The sequence below is a fragment of the Carica papaya genome, chromosome 1, assembly GCF_054855325.1.
Source record: "Carica papaya isolate Zhongbai chromosome 1, ASM5485532v1, whole genome shotgun sequence".
Classification (NCBI taxonomy): domain Eukaryota; kingdom Viridiplantae; phylum Streptophyta; class Magnoliopsida; order Brassicales; family Caricaceae; genus Carica; species Carica papaya.
The window spans coordinates 23,297,634-23,317,624 of record NC_142309.1 but is presented as its reverse complement, the minus strand read 5'-3'; the positions used below and the strand labels follow the sequence as shown (position 1 = coordinate 23,317,624).

The window sequence follows — 19,991 nt, the reverse complement described above, 5'->3', positions numbered from 1 at the left end:
CAATAATTCAAAAATTTACTTATCATAAAACATAAATTAAATATTTTCATGTGTATTTTTATTCACATGTATTTTAATTTTATAAACAAATTCCTCTCGCAGTGCAATAAACGTTCATCCGCCCAAAGCAAAAGGGGATAAAAAACTCCCGACTCCGCCACAGTAACCCTCTCTCTATCTCCCTTCATCTGTGCAGGTAACGGGAGAGAGATGCACGGCCGTCCTCGTATAGCCCCAAAACCAGAAGAGGCGGCTGCTTCAGCCGCCAAAGCAGAGAAGCTTCGAGCTCTGCAATCTCAGTTCCTTTCGTATCATCGCAATAAAATGTAATCATTTCTCCTTCTCTTTCGCTTCCTTGCAGATTTCTTTGATCCAAATCCCCTTTCTACTAGGTACCGTAGTGAATTTTTAGTATCTCCTAACGTGTACTTGCATGTTGTGTGCGTTGTGGAGTGTGATTCAGTTACACTAAGGAGGCTGTAGAGCTAAGTGGGAAGCTACTAGAGATCAATCCAGAATCCTACACGGCGTGGAATTACAGGAAGCTCGCCTCTGAGCACAATCTTAGGCAGGCCGACTCTGATCCAGACTCGCTCAAGTCGATTCTCGATGAAGAACTAAGAGTGGTGCGTTTATCGTTAATTCATCTGTTGAATGGTCTACATTTCTGTTGTTATTTATTGACGGACATTTTTTTTTTCCCTCCTGTTTGCTTGCCTTGAAAACATTGTCTGGTTCAGTTCCCGATGGAAGTAATTGATGAATCAAATATATACTGTTGATTCTGTAATTAAATTTGAAATGGAAACGAAGTGCTTCGCGTGACTCTTTGACTTGGCTCTTCATCTTTTTGGACTTCATCATTGTAGTTCTCTATGTCACAAACTATACTTTCTTATTCAAGGAATACATGTAGGTGGAGATTGCCTTAAGGCAAAATTTTAAATCCTATAGTGCTTGGCATCATCGGAAGTGGGTTCTAAGCAAGGGGCATTCATCTATAGGTCATGAATTGAGGCTTCTAGATAAGTTCCAGAGGATTGATCCCCGAAACTTTCATGCATGGAACTATCGCAGGTGATAACTAGATCAGAGTTTTCTTTCTCCTTATTATTGTGTGCACGACATTCTTCTTTTACTTGAGTTGATATCTTCCCCCTTGTAGATTTGTAGCCGCATTGATGAAAAGAACAGAACTGGACGAGTTAAAGTACACTGAGGACATGATATTTACCAATTTTAGTAACTATTCTGCATGGCACAATCGCAGGTATGACTATATACCAAATTTAGAAACTATCCCAGGAGAGAACTACAAATCAGAGTTTTAAGCATTAATAAATAAGCTTGTCTTGTTTACTGGTTTCCATAATTATTTCATGACTTACCTGCAGAGGATTAGGAAAATGATGAATAGGTTGAAGTATTAGGCTTAATATTGGACCCAATATGCAGTATCTGGATTTTAATAAACAAAATCAAAGATGTCTTTCAGTATCATGCACATATGGAGTTTTTTGCTTTTAATGAGAATGTTATCAGCTAATTTTGATGCTACTGGTAGAGCTCCCATTTAGCACCAATTGCGAATATTTGCCTTTGCTGGTTTGTTTCAACTATCTAATACTTTGATGCTGAAGTGCTTGCAGGAAACATCAAAGGGAAAAAATATTAAGTTTATTGACCAGAACTCATAAAGATGCATGTTGGATTACCATGGAAGGCCCTTTAATTAAATATCACTACAGTGTGTGCCTTTATCATTAGAATATGATATTTTAAGAGTCAAGACAGTGTTATGGAGTGTAGAGCATGTGTTCGAACGACCAGAACTCCATGAAATTGCTACTGTAGTTGACCTGAGAGAGCCTATCTTGAAGGATTAAGAAACTAATGATTTAGTTTCCATTTGTCACGATGTTCCCTTTAATTAAATATCACTACAGTGTGTGCCTTTATCATTAGCATATGATATTTTAAGAGTCAAGACAGTGTTATGGAATGTAGAGCATGTGTTCGAACGACCAGAACTCCATGAAATTGCTACTGCAGTTGACCTGAGAGAGCCTATCTTGAAGGATTAAGAAACTAATGATTTAGTTTCCATTTGTCACGATGTTCCCTTTAATTAAATATCACTACAGTGTGTGCCTTTATCATTAGCATATGATATTTTAAGAGTCAAGACAGTGTTATGGAATGTAGAGCATGTGTTCGAACGACCAGAACTCCATGAAATTGCTACTGCAGTTGACCTGAGAGAGCCTATCTTGAAGGATTAAGAAACTAATGATTTAGTTTCCATTTGTCACGATGTTCCCTTTAATTAAATATCACTACAGTGTGTGCCTTTATCATTAGAATATGATATTTTAAGAGTCAAGACAGTGTTATGGAATGTAGAGCATGTGTTCGAACGACCAGAACTCCATGAAATTGCTACTGCAGTTGACCTGAGAGAGCCTATCTTGAAGGATTAAGAAACTAATGATTTAGTTGCCATTTGTCACGATGTTCCCTTTAATTAAATATCACTACAGTGTGTGCCTTTATCATTAGAATATGATATTTTAAGAGTCAAGACAGTGTTATGGAGTGTAGAGCATGTGTTCGAACGACCAGAACTTCATGAAATTGCTACTGCAGTTAACCTGAGAGAGCCTATCTTGAAGGAGTAAGAAACTAATGATTTAGTTTCCATTTGTCACGATATTTAATGTTCTATAGATATGCTTCTTTTGTTAGATTTTATGACAAGTTTTTTTATTCCACAAAATTTTAGAAGTTTTTGAGTTTCTTGTCGACCTGCTATTTGGGTGAAGCAATATGCCAGTACCAATCCCTAATTCATACCAGGAAGTTTTTGCTTACCATCCAATACCAAGCATATTTATTTTTTGATGAATTACCATGTGGTGCATCTTAGTTTGGTGAGTATGAATTTTACCATTTATTCCTCTTTGTTCAATTTTGCAGTATACTCCTTTCGAATTTGCTTGAAAAAAAAATTGAAGGTTTTGAATCTCAAGACAAGGTTTTCCCTGAGGAGTATGAATTTATACATCAAGCTATTTTTACAGACCCAGATGATCAAAGTGGTTGGTTTTATCATCTCTGGCTTCTTGATCAAACAGTTAAAACTGAGTCTCCTTTGCTTGTTTCTTCTTGGCCTGCACATGATTCTGATCTCACTGTGTATGGAACCAGATGTGTGGGTAGTAGCAAGTTTCTGTTCACAAATTGCCATTTCGATTCAGGGGCATTGCCTCTCATACTTTACTTCAATCAAGCTGTTGGAGGTGTAAACTCATGTACAGTTAATGTTGAATTTGGAAATGAAACGATTGAAGATCTTGTGTGGAGACCACTTGCTGTAAATAAGTCCCCAATTTCCTATGTCTGGGTTACATATTTAAAATTTTGCACTTCAAATGGGTGCCAAGTGAAGGTCAGCGTTGGACATTCTCAGGGAATCTTTTCATCAAGAGCTTTACACTTTTGCCATCCTTCTCAGATTGCATTTACAATGCATATACATCCTGTTGAAACAGATTCTGCAGAGAGATCAGGGGAAGAGTTCATCTCATGGTCAGATGAAAACTTTCGTATGTATGAAAAACAGTCTCAAGAATCACATTCAGTTGCCTCATTTGATAAATTAAATATCAAGAATGTCCATGAACCAACAAATTCTGATTGGCGAATAACAACTATACTGAAAGAGATAGAATGTTTTCGTGAATTGTTATCATTGACAGAGAGGTAAGCGTAATCCATTTGACGATGGATTTGAACCTTAAAAATAAAATTCTGATAACTTGATATCCTTTTTCTTTTTTTACTTTTTTTAGCAAAATTGGGAAGCTTACACTAGCTAGGCTGCTAATTGCCCATGATGAGATGTTATGTTCTGATGCGGAAGGGTTGATCCATTCAGAAGAAGTTCTAGGACTGTATAATGATTTAATGAAGTTGGACCCTTCACATTATCAATATTACAAGGATGAACACAGCTTAGCTTTACTACGGCAGGTTATGTTCTTCTCATTTTGTGCATAGGTGGCACCCCTTGGTGCTTATGAATTGATGAATTGTACTATACTTTTATTTCAAAACAAAAGATGTCCTCATTTTATCTATATAGGGAACTGTGGTCCGTCTGGAATTTCTTTTGTTGGAAATATTCTTATATGTATAGATGAATGATACTGCTTGCTTAAAGGAAAGTTAAGGTCGAAAACAATGTGTTTATAAAGTGATTTTTTTTTAATAATTTCTCAACTACTTTCAATTTTTCTAAAAAAAATCATTAAAAATGGTGAAAGTTAATATATGCTGGATGGTGGAAATTGTGCAGGTAACTTCGAGCAGGGAATCTCTGGTGAAACATTGCTTTCACTATTGTGATTTGAACAATTCTACTTGTTTACGACTGAATTATTTATCATTATCACGAATTGGATCTTTTGAGAAGTTACTGTGGGTCCAAATACTGGATCTTAGCCACAATGACCTTCGATCACTTGAAGGTAAATCATATAGACCACTCTTCTTGACATTTTGAGTCACTTGTATCTAGTAGGAGGATGTTTTATAGAGCACTTTCGTCATTCTTGGTTTACTGTCATGATTCTTGCAAAGTCGTACTCTCCTCCTTTACTTTGTTTGGAGTTTTTTTAGAGGGAGTTTCATTTGAATCGATTAATTTAGGGAAAGATTTATGAATCCAAAAAACTAGCTAACTTGGTTTTTGCCAAGGGTAATAACCACTCTTAGCAACTTACTTCATTAATTAAAGGTGCCTAATTACGTCAGTCTATGTTTTTCGCTGTATAATTATTAGTGAACCTGGAAAGTAGTGATGTATGAGGAGATTTCTCCACAATTTTACAAGCTTTATTCGGGAACATGAGTATCCTTGCCTGGGATGTGAAAATTTTGTGAAATAAAAAGGAAAGCTAGAAGCATATGTGAAACCTGCTGATCTTTAGATCTGGTTTTCTCACACGAGAACAGGTCAAAACTCTTTTGATTCTGTTCTGAGGCCTCTCCTGCTGCTTTTCAGTTTTTCCTTATTATAACTGATTAACTTCTGGATTGTTGACTGAGTGAGCATTTTGGTGGCTATATGGCAGGATTGGAGGCTCTGCAGCTTCTCTCTAGCTTAAATTTGAGTTACAATAAATTCAGCAGTTTTACTGCCCTAGAGTCTCTGAGACAACTGAAGTCCTTGAAAGTGTTAAATATTTCATACAACCAGATTGGTGAACATTCTGTTGACTTGACAAGGTACCTGTGCTCCTCTCCTTTGTCTCATTCGGTGGGAAGTGAATGGCGTAATGATGAAATCGTAACAGGTGGTGTCTTTTTACCAACTTATTGGCATGCTTATTTTGTTCTTAGAGGGCTGAACTTGAAACAACTAGATGTTGTAGGAAATGCAATTGCCGATGAGAAATTCAAGTCTTTTCTGTTTAAGGTTCTGCCCACACTAAGGTGGTTGGATGGAGATTTGTGTTAGATTCTTTGACGATTTAGTTTTCAGCTTTTTGAGGAATTCTCCTCTCCTCCACAGAAAAAGAGAAGGATGGAAACAGTAGAGAAAGAAAAAATATACATAGTTGTGATTTGCTGTAGCATTTTTTTGTAATGTGGTTCCAGTGATGAACATGTTATTTATAGTTGTTAACTATAGAAACAGGAACTTTGGCAGTTTATGTTGGCTTGTTATATGATTTTAAACTGTAGATTAACAACATTTCATTTGGGAAGGTTTATCCTTTATCTTGTTGTAGATGACTGGTTTCTTGATTATCTATTTAAACTAATTTGAATTGCTTGTCGTTGCCATATTCACGTAGGTAATTACGGTTATGGGGTGTACGATTTCATAGTGTTTAATTTAGTTAATTTCAAAAAACCCAAAATGGGAAACAAGAAGTTGATTGGTTTGGCACATTAAAGTTTGTCTAGTCATAACCATTTCATTTCAAAACAATAGTTGCATCCTTGTTAGAATGCTCTTCCAGTTGAATTTTCTTACAATTACTTTACCCCAGTTTGGTCATAATGTGCCCATAAAGTCATATTATTTATACAATTACTCAACTAAGAGAATCTATTTCCAATGTTAAGAGCAGCTAGAAAATTGCAGAAGCAGGGTAGAAATTTAAGCTGCCTTTGTGTATGAAATTGTTTTTTAATTTTTATTTTCTAATTCATATGTATTTATGTATATTTGCCTTCATGGAAATATTATATATAAAGTTGCATACTTGTGGAATAAAGACAAATAGTTTTCCAAAAAATACTAAAAATGACATTTTAAAATTTGCTAATTCCTTTATCATTTTCACTATTATTCTCTTCATTGTTAATTAATTTCTATGGTTTTGTAGGTGAAATACATACAAATTTAGGGAATAAAATTAGAAAACATTTTCATATATCAAAATCTAGCTTAATTTCCTTTGATTTTGACAGTAATGAGTACTTGTTAGTCCTGCACCATCTTAATTTGCCAAACTGAGTAACTTCACCTATTTGTTGAAAAATAGTGCGGTTCAAAGTTGCGTATTGGTTCAGAAAGACTTGTCTGCTTTTGCAATTATAGGATTCCTTTATCAATCAAGCAATGATGACAATAGATTACTCCGCGGCTTGCAGATTTGCATTATGGTTTTAAATCCTTATACTGGCCCAGTTCTTCTTTACAAGTATTCTCGTGCAGTGAGAGTTACGATTTGAGCCATTTACATTGGGGCTGTTATTGGTTTGCAAGAAGATTAGAAACAAATAAAGAAAAAAGAAAGCGTGGAAGGGGATTATTACTATTGTTTGGTAGAAAAGAAGAGTGAGAAAACATAAAACATCAAGCATTTTAATCTTCTTCAGTTGGTCCTTCCAGCTTATGTGGATTAAGAAAATACCACTTCTTTGATTATCTGTGATCTTATTGTTGTACTTTCTTTTATGAGTTAACCAACCATCAGTGGAGAAGAAAGAAGGAAGAGACTGACAGGTTACGGTAGAAGTTTATGTTGCATTGAGTAATAACGAACGTTCTTGATTTTATTACAAAGATTCGTCAGACATAGATGAGATTGATCGAGTGAATGCTACCCAGAACAACATACACATGGTAGAACATGCTTGATGGAGAGGCAACAAGAATCTGAACTGCAAGGACTTTGAAATGAAGAAATGGAGGAGTTTGATTAGCAAAATGACGAAGCCATCTTGAATGTTTGCGGCAAGAAAGGCTTGGGGTTGACCTGCACATTCAGGTAAGATTTTATTTAGCGTAACTTCACTGATATCAAGATTTTAGATTTGAGATAAATTTTGATCAGCCTTATCAGGCATGTGTGATATCGGGGTTCAATCTCCATTATCTACAGACTACTCGAGCAGAGGCTCAGGTCAAAAGAAAGTTACTTCTGACTATCTATACTGAACTCCCCATAATTTCTTTTAGAAATAATAAATTTTTTTGAAAGAACGCTGAACTAACCATATGTGTCCTTGAAACTGTAGCTTTGGTATCCTTCCTCCTTCTGAGACCCATGAAAACACATGAGACCGATGACACCGGCACACAACCCAAGCATTGCATGAAAAAGAATCTCTCTCTTCATGCTCTTTGACTTTGATTCCATTTTGGAATCTTTTAAAGGTTTTCGCCTTTTTCTTGGCTAATTCTATGACCTCCTATAATCAGTTTACTTGAGGAGCAGTGAGATTGCTTAGCAAGTGCCTAAAAGAAAACAGCTTTTTTCAGTTTCTCCCCTTAGCTCTTTTCATTTTCTGGCTAGGGCTCCTTTCAGCAACTCAATTAACAACTGCAAATGAGATACTGATGATGCCTTTTCATGGAGCCTGTATTCTATTATATACACGAAAATATCATTACGTTATTTAATTTTTTGAATCATGAGACCCCACTTGTTACTGAATTGATTTTTGAACTTCTCTCTGGTCAATATTGACTTGGCATAGGCAGATCATATTGCCATTATTATAACTAAGAGAGAATCATCCTTAATAACATGTGGGATCTTTCTCTTCAGATGATGTCCTAGTAAACAAATGTGTGGATAATAAAAAATAGAAGCTTCCTTAATAAAATAAACTCCAGTTAGCACTTATAGTAAGGGATTCCTCTTTACACAAGAAGGAAACAATAAACCGAGTTAGGTTGGAGATAGGTGTGGGTCTTTTGCCTTGAGGAGCACGAAGTCAATCTCAGACAGAAAGAAGACTAATAGAAAATATGACTTGCTGAGTACGCTTGTGTGTCTGAGTATTGTTATTATTATTACTGAAGAACTTTTATGGGTGCTTCCAGGTATTAAAAACCGAATTTTTTTGTTGCATGTCATAATTTGATAATTGAGTACTTATCATTTTATGGTAAGTACTGTTTACTGCACACGGTGTTTTAGAAGCATGTGGTAATACACACGCGAAAACACTTGCTCATACTCTCTTCTGGCTTATGAGCTTATTTGACTTATTAGCTAACTTTTAAGTCATAGAAAAACTCAAATATGTATTTATGTTTGTTTGTACTTATTTTTATGTGTTTTATATGATATACATAACTTGGAAGTGCTTGAATTTTTCTTTAAAGAGCTTATAGACTATAAAGTGATAAAATAACAAAAAATTACGTGCTGAATAACTTAATATGATAAAGTGCGAAAATGTAGTGTTTTTCTTCTTCCAAAGTAAATTCATTTTTAAATAATTGATATGAATATATTTGTTTTAATTAAGTTTCCAAAATTTAATACTGCATATACTTTTTTGTAATTTTAGAATTCAATGGATTTTGTGTGATATATACCAAAATGTGTCTGCCTCTGAAATTAAATGTATAAGTCGTCCTTCGGTAGGAATTCAATGGATTTTGAGATTAAAGATAGTAGAATATGCTGCGGAATGAGACTGACTCTTAAAATGTTGTCTTTTATAAATAAATAAGTATATCAGTTATAATAATTTATTTATATATGTTTGATGAAGATAATGTTTATATAATTGTTTGTTAAATTATGAAAAATGTAATTCTGAAAATGAAGAATAAAGCAATGTCCTATAATTAAAGATGTAGGGATGATATTTTAAAAACTAACTAGGGATTACTTTGATCTTTTTTATAGTCTAACAATTAACATTTTCTAGAGAGTTCATGTGTAATGGTCTTCAAAATATTCAAATGAAATAAAATATAATTAAAGTGTGAAATCGTAATAAAAATTTAGGATTTACATTTCTTATAAAAATAATTTAAAGTATCAAACAGTGTTACAAAATTCACATTTTTGAAAGAAATACAAGAAATAAGAAAATGAACGAAAAAAAAAAAAAAAAATTCTACTATCTACTTGCAATCCTCTTATGAATGATGTTCTGAAATTTAATTCTTTTGATATGAAATAGTTAAATAAGGGATGAATTACACTAATACAGTAAGGATATTACATTATATTATAGACACAGAAATAAATGTTGGTATAAACTCAAAAATCACTAATGGAGATCTAAATTTAGCAAATTCATTTATCAATCATAAAAATTATTTACTGTTCACTTACCATAGTGAGATTTATAAAAATAATCTATACAAACAATAATATTATACAGATCATGATTTCATGTATAATCAGCAATCATAACACATTATAATTCTATACCCATCATCAATAAATCAAACAATAACTGTCACTTTTTTTACCAGCCTGCTGGTATTTATAAGGGTTTATAAGGATGTTCCCCCTACACGTGAACCTTTTCATTTAACATTTTCAATTACGGATCGTCCCCATACTCCGTCCGGTATGAGCGTCAATTTATCAAACCTCAATATCCCCGTCCGGTATGAGGGTGAAGCGGGTCGTCCCCATACCCCATCCGGTATGAGCACCAATTTTACCAAGTCTCCATACCCTATCATGTATGAGACAACGTTCACGGTAGGGTTCCCTATGTCTCCGGTCCGTCCACCATCTCTCAGGATATCCAGTAAAACTGTTGTTTCATCTATTCATTTTATCACACAATTTTTATCGTTTAACATTCTTTTTTCCGATTCGGCAGTAAATACATAGAATAAACCATACACGCCTTCAAAGTCATAAAATAATTTAATAATATACCATCATGCATATAAATTGTAAAAACAATCAATAAACAACAGTAGATAATTTCTGATTCTAGCTCCATTAGCAATCTGTAATTAATTATGCACATTTTTTAAATTCACATAAAATATCGTATTATTATTTATTTAGACTTCAGTTCTATGATAGAGAATAGAGTGAGAGATTCTTATTCAATTCGATGTCTGAAAGCTACGCTGTTCGACTGTGCCTACGAGCTGTTTTCGAATTCCCTAAATTTTTCTTTGGGAATTAAAACGTGCTAATAATATCTACAAATGTCCCAAACAAACCCAAAATCAGTCCCAGGTTCCACTTGGCCAATTTCGGAATTACGGCATGGCGGTTCCGTCGTGCTCCGGCGACGACGCCGTCGCCCACGGCGGCGGTCCGCCTCGGGTTGGCTATTTTCAGTTGATTCTGCATTGATCCCTGCGAGAAAACACGTTAAAAGGTCTCGCTTAGCTGAAAAAATACAAAAAATTGAAACTCACCAACAGCGGAGCTCTTCGGTGCGGCGGCTCCTCCGGCTCACATTGCGATTGAGTGTTTTGCTCCGGTCAACTTGTAGAGAAGGACACGGTGATCACAACAGTGAAAAAATTACACATAATGGGAATCGGAAAGGGTCTCATCGGAGGCGTTTTGTGAAATTCTCCGCTGTGGCGCCGCCGGGTTTCGCTAGCGTTTTCTGGCCAATTGGCCGGTCTTTTTACTTCGATTTGGCCATGGATGTGCCTAAAATTGAATTTCAAGCAAAAAAAAATTTTTTAACCTTTTTTGGCAGTCGGAAAAAGATCGGTGCGGTAGCAGGTGACGGCAGTGTCCTTCCCGACGGTCGGGTCTTCTTCTCCGGTAAGGGGGTCTGGCGGCTAAGGTTAGGGTTTGGTATGGATGAGAGTTATTTATATCTGTTCGTTTTTTATTTGGGTTGTCCATCGCGTTTAATCTAGATCGTTCGATCACGATTAAATAGAGAATGAATCTGATACAATCTAGGCTATCTATCGCGATTCACTTTGGATCGTCCGATCGCATTCAAATCTGATCGTCCGATCGTGTTTGGGGAGGGAATACACCTGAGCCGTCCGTACGTGCGGGAACGAATCTGGGCCGTTCCATTGCGGGCACGCGGATCACCCACGTGACACTACGTCAGCATTCGTTGTCACGCGCGTGTCCTGATTCACCGGGCCTGCTGATTGGGCGTCTGACGTAACGAAAGTTCTCTAAATTGAATTTTGATCTTTGATTTCCCTTTTTTTTTTTCAAAAATACTTTTAGAACTCAAATTTTTATTTTTTTTTAATTTAATCCTTTATTAATTTTATTTAAATTTTACTTTAGATAAATAAAAAAATTGAAAAAATTATTTTATTATATTTATAATAAAATTTTAAATTACAAAGAAACTAATTTAATTTAGTACGTTACATCATGATTCTTTAAATATAAAAGTTGTCCTTTAGTAGTTATTTAAAAGCGTTGCCGCAAGAGTTTTTTAGGCCCTTTGTTATTTCCAATAAATATTATTGGAAAAATTATAAATCCATATTAAAGAAAAAAAAAAAAAAAAAAGAAAAGACTCTCAGTGGGTTTCAATCTTTTTTAGACATTGCTGAATTTAACGAAAGATTGCAGGGGTTAGAATTAGGAATAGATTTTAATTTCATTTTTGTAGCTTCCTTGTCATGAACATTCCTATATATCTCTGTTATTAAATAAGTGGGGTAAGAATTAGGAATATTTTTATTTTTCTTAAGTTAATTTAAACTTTTGAATTAATTTTATAATGGTCGATCCATGGATGAGACTGATCGAGTTAATACAACCCAGAAGAGCACGGATGCAGCAGAGGAAGCAACTGGCATCACCATTGAAGATAATCTCATTTGTTGGCACTTTGAGATAAAGAAATGGAGGAATTTGATTGACAAAGTGATGAACCCATCTTGAACGCGTCTACCCGCAGAAGCATATAGTTGAGCTGCATACATCCATTCGGGTAAGAGGATTTAATTTTATTAAAGTTCATATCAAATGAAGCTTAAAAAAAAAGTGCAGTTTTTCTTGTTAAGAACAAAAGTAGAGGCTAAAAAAAAAAAAGATTTTTTAACCAGTTTTTCAAATTAAATGCCAATTTTTAGAATTATAGTTTTAGAATGTGTTAATTTAGGAACCTTTATATTAATTTCACAAACTCTTTAACATAATTTTGATAAAATTAATTAAAATTACTGTAAACTATATACAATATTATGAAATTCGTTAAAATCTAAAAATGCCCATAAAAATACATAACGATGTTCGTCAGACATATTTGTGTTTTACTATCTAAAATGAATTTATAGTGATATTCTTTATGCAGTATTAATACATTAAATAAATTACTCAGCATTTAAAAAATTTATTTATTTTTATACTACTCAGTCTTGGTTGTTGCAAATAATGAAACAAATTACAACATCTTAAAACTAAAAGAAAAATTCAAACCGAAAGTTTAGTTTGATATTATGCAACAATAAACAATATAATTTACTACAACTGAAAACTGCGTTATGAAATCTGAGTAGTCACACTTACCAGAATTATCAAACCCCTGAAAATAAGAGCGGAAAATATTAGCTGCCAGCAATCCCAGCAGCACCAAAAGAAATATATCCTTCCTGGTAAGCGGCCTTTTAATTGTTGCCATTTTAGTTGTGCAATCCATAAAGTTTCTGCTTCCAAATTTTTCACACTCTCTCTCTCTCTCTCTCTCTCTCTCTCTCTCTTCCACTCTCTAGTTGCTATCCGAACTAGCGGCTAAGTGCCAGGCTGAGCTTACTGCTTTTCTAATAGGCAAAGAGGAAATCTGTATGGGTTTCACTCTGTGAGGGTTGTCAGTTATATAATGCAAGATTCTGAGAGAGAAGTCAATTTGCTTCCCAGTCTACACGCCGAGTGGACGCAGTCTACACGCCGAGTGGAAGCAGTCTACCCGCTGCTGCCTGTTTATTTAGCTTTTATTGAAATACTACCCATTAGCAATTTCCTCTTTTGGTTTGACGTAACTCTGGATTAAAACCCACGTACGAGCTACAAAACAGTGTTTTGCTCAATACAATACGAATGATTTTTAACTGCTTAATTTATTTATGGTTTTTGAAATTGCTCACCGAATTAAAAATGCCCAGATGACGAGAGGTTTTTAATGTCAAGAGACTTTTGGATGCTTGCTTACAGATTTTCAGCCTTACTTGTCAAGAAAAGAGTATTTTAATGGCCGAAAAAATTTTAAGTTTTGTAATGGGTATACATTTATGTGATATTAACATGGTTTCCAATTATTTTTTAAAAAATTTATGACAGATTCTTATTGGCGTGATACTCTACAGATGTAATATTTTTTTAATGGCTTTTTTTTTTTTTTTAATTTAATGGTCCGAATTTGACAAGCAAAACAAAAATTTTGAAAACTTCAGCTTGGGCCAAGGGTAGAAATACTAATTTTTTATTTAGTACTAAAATTATGATAATTGATGGTTTTCTTAGTTTCGTGATTTAGAGATTGGAAATTGATATTGAAGAAGAATGATGTACACTTTCCTCCCAAGCAGAGACCAATTTTACTTGCATACAAAATAAGTTGATTACAAATTCTACACGTATGACTGAAAGAATTTGCCTCAAAACCATCAACAACAATTTTTTTTTTTATCATCAAGAACCAAACCAATGCCAGAGAAGTTGTGATTGTTGGATAATAGTTTTGTGTTTGTATTGTTAACTATGCAATTAGATTAGAATTCCAGGACTCCAATAATTGAGGACGCTTGGTTTAGAACAAGTTTAGATATAATGACAATTTTATTTTATTTTTTTTTGTTAAACCATATTTAGTTTTAAAAGAAAGAATGTGCGAATTGAATTAAGATGAGAAGAAAAATGAATATCTATAGAATTCATGAGATTAAAAGAACATATTTAAATCCATGTATTGTGTAATATTCCCATTAATTTCTAATTAAAATATATGAATTTTGAAAAATGGGTTATATAAAAAGTTTTGAATTAATCATCATCAGAAGCTCAAGGCAAACGACAGTGGATTGTGTTGCTTTGACAGATTCAATTAATTTTTCTTAAAGGTTCCAAGAGACCTATAGTTTATAACATGATAAAATTACTTTTATAGAAAATAATTCACTATTTTCTAATAAATATAACCTTCTTTTCATTTTCCTGTGTAAATTATATGAGAATTAAAACCTATATTTTCTATAAGAAAACAATTATAAAAGATGGTAAAAAACAATTACAAATTATAACTTTTATATTTATATTTACAAGAAGCAGATTTTGGCTCTCAATTTTATACCCAAAAAAAAAAAAAAACTTATCGTACCTGTTTCGTTAGGTTCGTGGCAGCTCTCCCCTTCCATTCTCCCCCTAAGTCTGGAGAGGGCTTTGTCGAGAGAGCGTTCTGTAACTGCATTCCTTCTTCCAACATCTACTATTCCACCAAGTCTCCTTCCCTATTCCAACTAAACCATACTTTTCTATATCCTCACAAATCAGCTCCTTGAAATAAGCTTTTCCAAGTAAATATAATTCAACAATTAGGAAATTGCAGAATAGAGATAAAATCCCAATTCCAATTCCCAAATCTCCCGCAAGTCCCAAGAAAATTCAACACCAACCGAAAACATTTGAGCTTGCATTTCTTGATAACTGATTTTCGAGTTAATCAAGAATACTACTGAATCAGCAGCTAGCTAATGACTATGAAATCAAGCACGCTAATTCTCGATTTCAATGGGGGAACCGACTAATCTACCATCTCATTAACTGGATCTGTAAATTAGCATGAAATACACTTTATCGTAGCGTATATCCCTATGATTGAACAGCGAACACAGCCAAAAGAGGAAAATAAATTCAATTTACATAACAATGAAAGGGCTAAAGCTTGAGACGAGATTGAACAAAATATGAACCTGCTTCTACATATGTCCGAGAGTTTGATCATTTGCTCAACCGATCCAAGGCCGCTCGAGCGACGGTGGACTCCGGTTCGATCTGCAGGGCCTCCTGATACGCGTTTATAGCCTCCTCTTTCATCTTCTTCGCCTCGTAACATTCGCCCAATAAACAAAACGCCTTTACGTTATCCTTACTGAGCTTAACTGCCTGAGTCAGATCCTCAATCGCCGGGTCGACCCGGCCTCGCCGGCTTATAGCGAGTTTCAACTCGGCCCTCTTGAAAAGAGCATCGCCCTTTTCCTTCTCGCTCAACGACTTGGCAACGCGTGGTGAGAGGGCAGCGTCGAGGGAATCGAGAGCGGAGGACTTGAAGCCGAGGATGTCCAGGGCGAGGGCCTTCAGGATGTGAGCCGCGGCGTCTAGGGGGTCGAGGGAGATAGCTTTGTCGGCTTGGGCTTCGGCTTGTTTGGCGAGAGAGACAGCAGAGGAACGGGAGGTGGAGGATCTGGCTTGGGAGAGAAGCTGGGCGCCGAGGACGAAGTGGCGCTTGGCTTGGATATCGGCTCGGCTACGAAGACGAAGCTTGGAGAAAAGCTTCTTGGGGATGTCGTGCATAGCCAGGAACATGAAGAGGGTGAGCAGGATCAGACCTGCCTGGAGAAGAATGTCGCTGAGCATCTCTCTCGGTTTCAGCAGAAGGGAACTGGGTTTCCTGATCGGGTTTCTTTCCGGGCGGGGACGACTTTTACCTCAATAATAAAAGACACTATTTGTGAGGGTCCCAATTCATGATGCGGCTTAAGGCCATAAACAGAGCAACTGCTTGGGTTTAATTAATTTAAGTCAAGCTTTCCCATACTCAATTCAAATGAACATTATATCAGTGATCTACTATAATTAAGTTAGAGTTTGCCATATGCAAATCCTGATATATGTGAATAAAATGAACATTATATACTCCCTATTTTTCTTTAGGTTTAAAATGTGTATAAGTAAGTAATTAAAAATAATATTTTAATTTATAAAATGTACGGTATCATTTTTAACCAATTGAAATTATAGTCAAATCATACAGTATATATAACTCACTCAACTAAATTTTATTGTCACCCACTTAAGCAAACTTAATAATCATTTTAGTTATTATTTATAATATCGGAAATTTTTTTCTTTTCTGCGTGTGTGTTCGTCCTGTACAATAAGCGTTATATATTTAAAAAAAAAAATAAACATTAACGAAAATTTTACTAAATGTAAATTTTCTTAAACTTGGTAAGAGTTAAACTATCAACAAGCTTTGTAAATTTATTATCAAATTTTACCATTATCATGTGGTTTAACTTAAATGGGACAACTTACTTTAGATTAATTTGTAAACTAAAATTGATATTTGACTTATTTTTTTTTATGAGATTATTGAAATTGAGAAAATAAAATCAGTGTTATTTTAACTAATTTTCTCTTAGAATGATTATTAATTTATGTGAAATCGTACTTGTTATTTTCATAATGAATTTCAATTATATATTTGTATTATATGTACAAATATATTTTAGTAACCTATTTATCTTAGTTGTATTATATATACGTGTAAATGCTCTTAAATGTATTATATGTTTTGATAAATTCAAAAGTATGTTTAATTATAGGACATTTTCTTACTAGCTACTTATAACAAAATTTAAGCAAGAAATGTTCAAGCACTCCTGCGTATTTACCTAAAATATTTATTTTTTCAGCATTAAATAAAAACATAGAAAACAAACTATAAAATGTAGTAATAACAACAACAATTTTTTTTTTTTTTTATTATTATTAACTTTTTTATTCGATATTTTTGTATGATTCTGTTTCAACATATTTTATTACCTCTTATATTTCTAACATATTAATAAAATTTATTAGTTTTATTTTTATTTTAATAAATTTATATTTTTGTTACTTCATTAAATTTCTCACATTATTACTTTTATTGATTAGATGCTGAGCGTGTTCTTCCTTGTTCTTATAGTAAACTAAGATATCATCGATAAAAATTATGACGAACTGATCCAAGAAAGATTTGAAGATCCTATTCATCAAATCTATAAAGATTGCGGGTGCATTAGTCAATCCAAATGATATGACGAGAAACTCATAATGTCCATGACAAGAAATCAATGATGAAAGTACTATCAACATCACTCTGAAGAGGAGGCTACTTGGGAACGGGAGGACGAAATGAAAACCAACTATGCGAAACTTTTTCAAGCATGGTGGTGTAGCGAAATTTGATGGACCAAATTTTTTTTAAAAGAAGGGGATATTGTAATAGCCTATATATATGAGAGAGGATGAATGGTTGAGATTATATGGGTATTTGACGGTTAGAATTTGAGGTTAGGCTGAGAATAAAAGGGGGCTCGGGCTGAGAAAAAAAGAAAGGAAAAAACAAAGAGTGAGCGAGAGAAAGAGAGAGAGAAGAAACAAAGGGAAGGAAAATATGGGAAACGTGCGAGAAAAATAAGGAACCGAGTTAGGGCGAGAGACGATTGACCGGAAGTTTCTAAAAGGGAGACAGAGGAGTATGGAAGTGAGAGGTAAGAAGAATTTGGAATTTCAAACTTATTTATGGCAATACACTATGTAATCTTGTGTTGTAGGTTAGCTAAGGTGCATTGAGATAGGGAGAGGGAAGTAGTGAGGTGTTTTAGATGAGGAGGTGTGATTGAAGGTTTCGAGCCTAAGGAAGAAAGAGAAAACATGTCATGTGAGCCGTAGGGATGAGCAATGGTCCTAGTAGGTAGGGGTATACCATATGTGAGAGAGTGATGAGTGGAAAGGATTCATAATTAGTGTTGTGTAGGCTAGAACATAGCGTTTAAAAGAGAAATTGGTGTGTAACCAAGAGGTGAGGGGGATGTGACGTCTATACACATTGAAAATTGGACAATAGGAAGAGAAATAGATGGAGTAGTGGCCATCTGTTGGCTGGTGATTATCTGTGTAGGTATGTGAGTGTGTGAGGCCATTTGGCGATGTTTGCACATTCTGGTGTGTTGGTACAGCGATTGGTGGCTCGTAGTATGTATATGTATAGGTGTGTGGGTGTGTAAGGCCATTTGGCTGATGTTTGCAGGTTCTTGTGTGCCGGTACGACGATTTGTGGCTCGCAATGTGTGTATGTATAGGTGCGTGGGTGTGTGAGGTCATTTGACCAATGCTTGCACGTTCTGGTGTGTCGGTGTAGTGAGTGGTGGCACGCGGTGTGTGTATGGCCACTCGGTGGTCGACAGGGCACTCACTTGGTCAGGTGCATGCAAAGCCGTTAGCCGATATTGACAAGTTTCGGACTAGCCATTCAGTGGTCGTTTGATGTTGGGATAGTGGTGTGTGTATGATGTTGTGGTGTGCTGGTGCATGTGGCTGCTTTGTGGCCAACATGTGGTTGTGTTGGTTGCTGATGGGGTGAGACCCCAAATGCAGTAATGGTGTGCGTGTGTGGTCCCTTTGGGTCGGTATTTGCATATTAGAGTGTGAGATACTGGTTGGTTGTGTTGGGAGGTGGTACACATGAGTGTATTGATGGTTGATTAGTAGTGAATTAGTATGGTACTATTGTCAAAAGTGTGGAGGTGTTTCATATTTGGTGGTTGGTGTGTTGATGGGGCTAACTGTTGAGGGTTAAGTGGAGGTAGAATGGAGCTAGGTTTTGTCATCTGTTGGCATAAGATGAGGAAAAGTAGAGTGATAGAGGTAGTAGGTAATGACCGAAATTAAGTGTGGGCGTGAGGAAAGTATTGAGTAGAGAGACTATGGTTAGTAAAAAAGAGAGGAAATGGGGTTTAGAATGAAGTATATATAAAATATTGGGGAAGGAGTTTAGTTGATTGTTATTCTTTAATTTTTAATTCTAAATTTTATTTTACTAGCTTATGTAAACTCATTATTTTTATTTTAAGATGTTTTGAGGCAGGAACCGGAACCGGAATGCTTAACAACAGAGAACCGTACCTAAAAGAGATATGATATTAATATTGAAATTGAGATATAATAATACAACTAACCATATTAAAATAATGATGGAACTTTCATGCGTTTGGTTATGGTTGTAGAATTGATTTGAAGCTAAAGTTGTATCTATTGTAATGAAACTCGTTTACCTTATGGTTAATGGCTAAGAGAATTGGTTGAATATTCTAGATACATTGTTTTGGTGCAGGATAATGGATATTCTATCTAATGTAGCCAGGATAGGACTTGGGTTGTCACATACACGGAATAAAATAAAGCAAATAACACAGAGCGAAGGTGGAATGAAACAAAATAAAACAACTCAAAATGCTTGTTTAATACATTAGTTCTAAATGGACATGACAAGATAAGAACGAAAATATGTTAAACCAACAAAAAAGAAATAAACGGCTACGAAACAAGTAATAAGCACATAAAATTGAAAATAAAATAATAAATAAATAATAAACAATGTAAGATAAGAATTAAAATAAAAATAATAAATAGATAGTGTAAAATAAGACTAGTGATGAATATAAACAATCGTTTAATCAGCTCCATCTGCAACTTGTATTTATTACCAAGCATTCATAGAACAGTTTAGATTCGCCATTTATTATCCATTAACTTTGATTTATACGAAACAAGAAAAAATTTGAAGGACCCTTACATTGGGTCGGAGTCCAAAACACCACATTTTTCAACTAAGGTTCGCGGCAACTCCTGACTCTCAGATTTTTTGGATTTTCTGATAAAATTTAGAAACACATATCAAAACAACATGAAAATACGTAAGGAATAGTGAAAAAAGGCAGAAAAAACTCACCAGGGTCGGGTTAGGATTCCGATGCGGCGATGCCGCCTGGTTCT

The 19,991-nt window shown here is 34.8% G+C and overlaps 2 protein-coding genes and 1 long non-coding RNA gene across 3 annotated transcripts; 2 read left to right on the top strand and 1 right to left on the bottom strand.

The window, feature by feature from the left end:
- Positions 1-102: 102 nt before the first annotated feature.
- On the top strand, positions 103-5,836 carry RGTA1 (RAB geranylgeranyl transferase alpha subunit 1). Its single transcript, XM_088221584.1, has 8 exons — positions 103-326; positions 464-626; positions 917-1,077; positions 1,166-1,270; positions 2,977-3,762; positions 3,852-4,032; positions 4,358-4,529; positions 5,136-5,836. The coding sequence occupies exons 1-8, from the start codon at positions 211-213 to the stop codon at positions 5,519-5,521; spliced, it is 2,070 nt and encodes a 689-aa protein (XP_088077710.1). The 5' UTR covers positions 103-210; the 3' UTR covers positions 5,522-5,836.
- A 9,119-nt stretch (positions 5,837-14,955) lies between these two features.
- LOC110818810 (Tetratricopeptide repeat (TPR)-like superfamily protein) lies at positions 14,956-15,989 on the bottom strand. The gene has a single exon (XM_022047803.2). The coding sequence runs from the start codon at positions 15,804-15,806 to the stop codon at positions 15,171-15,173; it is 636 nt and encodes a 211-aa protein (XP_021903495.2). The 5' UTR covers positions 15,807-15,989; the 3' UTR covers positions 14,956-15,170.
- A 1,568-nt stretch (positions 15,990-17,557) lies between these two features.
- LOC148270454 (uncharacterized) lies at positions 17,558-19,309 on the top strand. Its single transcript, XR_015820894.1, has 2 exons — positions 17,558-17,707; positions 19,070-19,309. It is a non-coding gene; the product is annotated as an uncharacterized LOC148270454 (long non-coding RNA).
- Positions 19,310-19,991: the final 682 nt, after the last annotated feature.